We start from the raw sequence: 7,219 nt of genomic DNA on the forward strand, positions 1-7,219 counted from the left end.
CGAGCAATATCATTTTGAGATGGATAGGATCTCTGTCTCTGTCTCATTTTCTTTGCTATTGTGTTTACGAGGTTTTACGTGGATCCGCGAGTGGTCGTTTTGGAGGCGGATGCCGATTTGCTTTGTTTTCTTTTTTGATAGATTGGGTTTGATGAGGATTGGTGAAATGGCTCTTTGCTGCTGACAGCGGGATTGCGAGCAACCAACCGAGGGCGGATTTTGTTATGAAAGCGAGACGAAACGGCCTTGTACCAAGGGATGGCATAAGACGAAACGACGATGTGTGAAGTAATGAAATGAGAGAAAACAATCATGTGCTTAATATAGACCAAACAAATCGAGCTTTTTTCTTTCTTTCTGGACTCTGTAGTGCATGCACGATTACGAGTGAGAAAAACATCCCAACGAAGCAATATATTCTTGCAACTACCAGAGACTCCCAGTCCAGTCACTAAACGAAATTCCGTAACCCCTGTATATATTTTTGCCGTATTGCCTGAAACAAAAAAGACCCAGGCCCCAATTGCTAGTCACACATCGAAACTTGAGGTAGGAGAGTCATCTTTCCAAAGTTCCTCTGCTTCCGCCGTCTCGTCATATTGTAGATCCCCCCCTTCTTGAACTTGTTCTTCTTCTGTCTGTGACCGTCGTGAGCCAATCATCAACTCGGGCTAGAGCACTCGTACAGGTATAGCCATTGCCCTCGGCGAGCTGCTCATCCTTCTAAGCGAGCTCTTGCTCCTTGGCGACCAACTCGATGACGTCCTTGGCCGAACGCGTTTCACTAGATCTGCCGACGGACCACTTCCACGTGTTGGAGGTTCCGTTTGGCGAGGGGCTGCTGAGTGATAGGGCTAGTTCGTCGTTGTCTTCGTGTTCCATGGAAAAGTGGATGTCGATGTTGGATTTGTCGACGGGATCCCGATTGGATGCAGTTTCTGCAACGGTGGCGGTTGATTCGTCGTGCGATAATGCTCCGGAAGCGTGCAGAGTGACGAAGTGGTTGGTGAGGACGCGGACGACGACGGTGCGGAGGTAGTCGCCTAGGGTTCGGACGCTGGGATAGCCTTCCGCCCAAGGGGGACACAAGGTCGGGAGAGGCGACGAGGGCGGGAGGAGGATGTAGTAGTACGTCGCCGTGACGGGGAAGCTAAACGCACGGGCTCGAATGATGAAGGATATCTCGGGCAGGATGGTGAGTTCGAGGGTAAAGTCTTGCGTCTGCAGAAGATTGCGGACCAGAGTCTGTGATGCGGAGAGCTGGTTCGGCCCACGGGAATTGGGGTCGGAGGCGCTGGCTTGAGTTGTGCGTAGGATGACTGATGATGGGAGGCCGGCCTTTTGAAGAGTCTTCACTAGAGAGCCGACGTATTGCATGGATTCCTCAATGTTCTTGAGGTACATTGTGCGTGCGAGGACGGGGCGAAGGAGGGCGTAGGATTGCTGGCGAGAGGTGCGAGAGATGTGAGGCGGAACAGGCCGAATCCTCATGAGCTCGTTATACCGATGAGCATAGCTGAGGAGAACGTGCAACGCCATGGACGTCTTTTCTGCCAGGCCATTCTCCGGAAGGTTCTCGTCATGGGAGGGGCATGATTCCAAGGGTAGTAGCTCAAAGGTGATTTTCGTTGTGTCGTCTGCCTGGCAAACCAATTTCTTTCCTTCAGGCCTGACATCGTAGGCGGCTAGCGACCGCGACTCTTTGGTCAATTCGTGCCAGAGTTCTTGTGAGAAGATGGTGTTGCGTGCTTCTAGAACTCGTGATTCCAACGAGCCATCTTCTGAGGCTGGTCGAGTGGTGGATCTCCCAAGCACCTTGCCATCTCTTTCGTACGTCACGACAAGAGCTTCTGATACGCCGCCTAATCGACCAAAATCAAGGTCTGTCGACCCATTGTCACCACGTCTCATAGGCGCTAGGCCGTTATTCTTGAATTCGGGAGCGGCTAGGAACGCGGGTTAGTTGCTACACAGCGAAGTGTGTTCATTGGGATTGTGCAAGGCGCGACATACCCTCTGAAAAGCCAAATCTCACACCCAAAGTGTGCCTCTCCTGCGGGACTTTGCATACAGACCAGCCAGCTTTCCTGACTGAAATGATGTCTTCCCAGTATTTGCTCTCTGCACTGATCTCCTTTCCCAAGAACGCAGCAGCCTCTTGTGCGGAGTCCCTCGTCTTGTTGATTTCCATAATGGTCCAGCCCATAGCAACCGCCTCCTGATCTTTTGTCTTGGCCGGTGTGGAATTGGAGTCATTGAGTCTGTCCGCGCCGAGAGTACCAATGCCGACCATGTCGCGTAGCTGCTGAGATAGGGTCAAGCCAGCTTGTGTCGGGTTCTGTTTGGAGAGGAGGAGGGACATGGAGTCGAGAGTCAACAGAGCAATATTACTGGCTATGCTGCGGTTGTAGGGTCAACAACTTAATCTTGAGCCAAGCAAATGGGTTGTCATCATCGTCGTTGTATAGGCCATTCTTACTCGATATTCTTCAGGACCTCCATGCGCGCAACGTTGGGATCCTTCTCCGCGACGTCGTTGTCCGCCCCAGCATCAGACATGTCCTCATCGTGATCGGCCGCTCCGTCGGAATTCTCGCTACTTTTTAAATCTTCGCGGAGCTTGTCTTCTGTTACGGAGCGGAAGCCGCCGGGCTGGGCGTTGACTCGAGCGATGAACTCGGCGAGATTCTTGGGCTTTTGGTCGGCAACGGGGAACGGCCGCAGTGAGAGCGGCGGCGGACCGTCGCCTGAAGACATGGCGGGGCTAATCGATAATCAGAAGCTCTTCTGTGAATAGCATCGGCCTCATCAGATGGATTGCGACACGAATGGCGACCAGTCGCGGCGTCTTGCGGAGGTCTGGAGCTGCAGCTTGACGAGGCTGAGAGCTACAGGTGCGTGGTTGGAGGAAGAGTCGGCGTGGGGGACAGCTAAAGGCAGCGCTGATTTGCTACATGGCTTAGCGCTGGATGGGCAGCTGCGGAGCCAACGTATGTACCCGCACTCAGCAAGTGGGTGCGCAGTGACATGAGACGGCAGCCTCGTGGCTTTGCCTGTGATCGAGTTAGCGGACTGATGAGCGCTACAAGTGGGCATTCGCTGGAGCTCTGCTGGGTTCAAGTTGTCAAAAAGCCCACATGGACTGCGATACTACAAAAGTTATTGCGACCTCGAGCTACACTAGTGGCGACAGCCAGCCGTACGAGTATGTATGTACTCGCATGTATTACGCCGTTGCTGCTCGCAAAGCTCCGAAAGCTCCAGTCCAGTGCTGAGAATTCCTACAGGGGGGCCCTAGCGCAGTAGCCGCCGACTGCCGGAGCTCCGTGCTGTAGGAAGTGCAGCCCTGTCGCAGATTTGCGGCGTCTCTCGACTCTGTCCAACTCACCGGCCGGCGGGTTTCCCAAATTCCCTCACTCTTTCATTGCCATTACGTGGTGCTTGTAGTCAATGCCCAATTGCATTGATCGGGCCAAGGCAATCATGCGATATGGCGCGGGATCAGGATCAGGATCAGGATCTGGGCGCTGAATTCACGAGTCCAATTACAGTTTCGGTAGCACAGCTGGAGGCGCAACGGCCGACTAATTACGTAGGAGGGGTCGGTCAGCTGTAATGACGAATGATGAATATCTTGTTGTCGGCGATAACATTGAACCCAGCAAGCTCTGAGCACCAATCTTCATCCCTCTTGGAAAATTACTATATTCTCTTCTTCTTCTCCGACATTATTCCACATCTTTAAAAAGTAAAAGTGCTGGGAAGAGAGAGAGATAAAACCCCCAAAAGGGCAAAAGAAAAAAAAAAGAAACTGCCCCGCCAGCTGATAACATCCATTTAAGGGCCGATAAGAGCTTCTTGTCTACCAATTCCCCTCATGCCACTTTGAACTACACCAACATTCCATACCGTATCATTTGCTCGCCATCTCCTAATTTTGCTCATCCCTGAGCTCACGGGCGGCAGGCCCTCTTAAATGCCTCTTCAGAGTTACCTAGAATTCTTCCCGGGGCCCATTGACATTCTCCTTACCTTCCGCCGCTTCTTTCGACGAATCTGGCGGGCTCTCTTTCGCGGACTTGGATACACCACCACGGCAGCCTTTGGCTCGAATCTACCGACTGAAATGACGCTCAAGAAGAAGATTGCCGTCATGACCTCGGGAGGCGACTCCCCGGGCATGAACGCCGTTGTCCGCGCCGTTGTCCGCATGTCCATTCACATGGGCTGCGATGCGTTCTGCATCTACGAGGGATACGAGGGTCTGGTGCAGGGCGGCGACTTCATCCGGCAGATGGGATGGGACGACGTCAGAAGCTTCCTGTCCGAAGGTGGAACGCTCATCGGAACAGCTCGATGCATGGCCTTTTACGAACGACCGGGCCGGTTGACGGCCGCCAAGAACATGGTGCTCAATGGCATTGACGCCCTCATTATCTGCGGAGGCGACGGCTCTCTGACCGGTGCTGACAAGTTCCGGGCGGAATGGCCTTCGTTGCTTGAGGAACTTGTCGACAACAAGGAGCTGACTCCGGAGCAAGTTGCGCCGTACAAGCATCTGAACATTGTCGGCCTGGTCGGATCCATTGACAATGATCTGTCAGGTACGGATGCCACCATCGGCTGCTACTCGGCCCTCTCGCGTATCTGCGAAATGGTCGACTACATTGAAGCAACGGCTTCTTCACATTCTCGTGCTTTCGTCATTGAAGTCATGGGACGACACTGCGGCTGGCTGGCGCTTCTAGCTGGAGTTGCGACGGGAGCTGACTTTGTCTTCATTCCCGAGCGGCCGAGAGACCAGGATTGGCGAGAGGACATGAAGATTGTCGTCCAGCGGGTAAGTTATAATACGCAATTGCATTTTACCTTTCTTTTAGATATGAGAATTATGCAGCTAACTTATGGTGCCTTTTTCTTCTTTGCGACAGCACCGTAACATGGGAAAGCGAAAGACCATTGTCATTGTCGCAGAGGGCGCCCGTGATAAAGACGGCACCAAGATCACCCCCGACGAAATCAAGGACCTCCTGGCCGACAAGAGCGAAGGTGGCCTCTGCCTCGACACCCGAATCACCACTCTGGGCCACGTCCAGCGAGGAGGCACCGCAGTGGCCTACGACCGCATGCTCGCCACGCTACAAGGTGTTGAAGCCGTCAAGGCCGTGCTGGAGGCCACCCCCGAGACCGAAACTTGCTTCATTGCCATCAACGAGAACAAGATTGTGCGAAAGCCGCTTATGCAGGCCGTCAAGGAGACCAAGGAAGTGGCCGTTGCCGTCGATGCCAAAGATTTCGACAAGGCCATGAGCCTCCGAGATACCGAATTCTCGGACCAGTACAAGTCGTACCTGACGACGACTAATGTCATGGTGGATGATCACAAGTTGCCCGAGAAGAGCGTCAGTCTTGCCACAGTTTTGCGACCCTATATCCTTTCCCTCTCCTTCTCTCCTTCTCTCCTTCTTCTTTCTCTTTGTTCATTTATCAATCACGTTGGCTAACTCTTTGCGTAGCGAATGAAAATTGGTTTCATCAACGTCGGCGCCCCTGCCGGTGGTATGAATGCCGCTGTGCGCGCGGCCGTTGCATACTGCCTCTCTCGCGGGCACGAGCCCCTTGCCATTCACAATGGCTTCGCCGGATTCGCTCGCCACCACGGCGATTCCCCCCTCGGGGCCGTGCGGCCCTTTGACTGGCTCGAGGTTGACGGCTGGGCAAGCAAAGGCGGCTCCGAGATTGGCACCAACCGCGAGCTCCCTTCCGAATCCGGCATGGAGCTGATTGCCAACCTCATTGAGCAGTACGAATTCGACGCCCTCTTCATTGTTGGCGGCTTTGAGGCTTTCCACGCCGTCTCTCAGCTGCGCAAGGCCAGGACCGAGTATCCATCGTTGTGCATTCCCCTTTGTCTCCTGCCGGCCACGATCTCCAACAACGTTCCCGGCACCGAGTACTCGCTGGGCTCGGACACTTGTCTCAACGAGTTGGTCAACTACTGCGACAAGATTAAGCAGTCTGCCTCGGCCACCCGCCGCCGCGTCTTTGTTATCGAGACGCAGGGTGGACGCTCGGGCTATGTAGCGACGCTGGGTGGCCTCAGCGTGGGGGCCTCTGCCGTTTACATTCCCGAAGAGGGAATTAGCCTCGAGATGCTGAATGCGGACGTCAAGCACCTCAAGGAGGTTTTCCGCAAGGACAAGGGCCAGTCCCGCGCCGGTCGCCTGCTTCTTGTCAACGAAAAGGCCAGCAAGGTGTACGACGCAAAGCTCATTGCCAGCATCATCCGCGAGGAGGCGCACGACCGATTCGAAAGCCGAGAGAGCATCCCCGGACACGTGCAGCAAGGAGGCGTTCCCTCGCCCATGGACCGCTGCCGCGCCGTTCGACTGGCCATTAAGTGTATGCAGCACCTGGAGGAATATGGCCGCAACGCGCACAACCGGGTGAAGAAGGATCCCAACAGCACAAGTGTCATTGGCATCCAAGGCTCCGAGGTCGTCTTCACACCAATCGAGGAGCTGGAGGAGAAGCACACGGACTGGCCGAACAGAAGACCCAAGATAGCGCACTGGCTGGACATGCGAGAGGTGGTTGATATCCTGGGCGGGAGACCAGACTATCCCAAGCCGGAAAAGAGCTTGACGGGACTTATTGCCAAGGATACGAAGCGCGGAATCTACTCGGGTGCGGACTAACCGGGGATTATGACTACTTGTTATTGTTTCTTTGGGATTGATGAGGGCGAGAGTATTAAGATTACATGGGGGTTTGATGAAACGAAGAGTATCAAAATAACATGGGCTTGTTCAATAGTGTTTAAAACAAAGAATGTCTGAGAAAGAAAGAAAAAACAGTATTATTAAAGAATTATAAAAAACATGATTATAAAGGAAGAGAAATACTGGCTAGTACAGCATATCGTGTTTCCAATATTAAGCTACATAGTGAGCAATGATGCCCGAAACTACTAAGGGAAACATAGCCACTGGCAGCAAATATCAGAAAGATGTCGTCGGGTAGCAACAGTAGCAGACACTAGAACCAAGTATTAAGCATGGAAGAGCAGAAAAAAGGGGGCAGCATCGAAGAGGGCTGTGAGGCTGAGATGCCTGCTGCTGCTGCTGCTGCTGCTGGGGGGGGGGGGGGGGGGGGGGGGGGCCGAAAAACTGGGATTGTGCAACCGGCCCCAAACCCCAAAACGGGCCACCCTTTGAAT

General features: G+C 53.7%; 2 protein-coding genes across 2 annotated transcripts; one reads left to right on the forward strand and one right to left on the reverse strand.

The window, feature by feature from the left end:
• Positions 1 to 723: 723 nt before the first annotated feature.
• On the reverse strand, positions 724 to 2,757 carry Triagg1_9363 (uncharacterized protein; the record flags this gene model as incomplete). The annotated part of the gene is made up of 3 exons (XM_062904312.1): positions 724 to 1,946; positions 2,014 to 2,399; positions 2,480 to 2,757. The coding sequence occupies 3 exons, from the start codon at positions 2,755 to 2,757 to the stop codon at positions 724 to 726; spliced, it is 1,887 nt and encodes a 628-aa protein (XP_062751657.1).
• A 1,219-nt stretch (positions 2,758 to 3,976) lies between these two features.
• On the forward strand, positions 3,977 to 6,698 carry Triagg1_9364 (uncharacterized protein; the record flags this gene model as incomplete). The annotated part of the gene is made up of 3 exons (XM_062904313.1): positions 3,977 to 4,840; positions 4,932 to 5,402; positions 5,517 to 6,698. 3 exons carry the CDS (start codon positions 3,977 to 3,979, stop codon positions 6,696 to 6,698), a joined length of 2,517 nt encoding a protein of 838 aa, XP_062751658.1.
• Positions 6,699 to 7,219: the final 521 nt, after the last annotated feature.

The sequence above is a fragment of the Trichoderma aggressivum genome (genome assembly GCF_033847375.1).
Source record: "Trichoderma aggressivum f. europaeum strain CBS 100526 chromosome Unknown scaffold_052, whole genome shotgun sequence".
In the NCBI taxonomy this organism is placed as follows: domain Eukaryota; kingdom Fungi; phylum Ascomycota; class Sordariomycetes; order Hypocreales; family Hypocreaceae; genus Trichoderma; species Trichoderma aggressivum.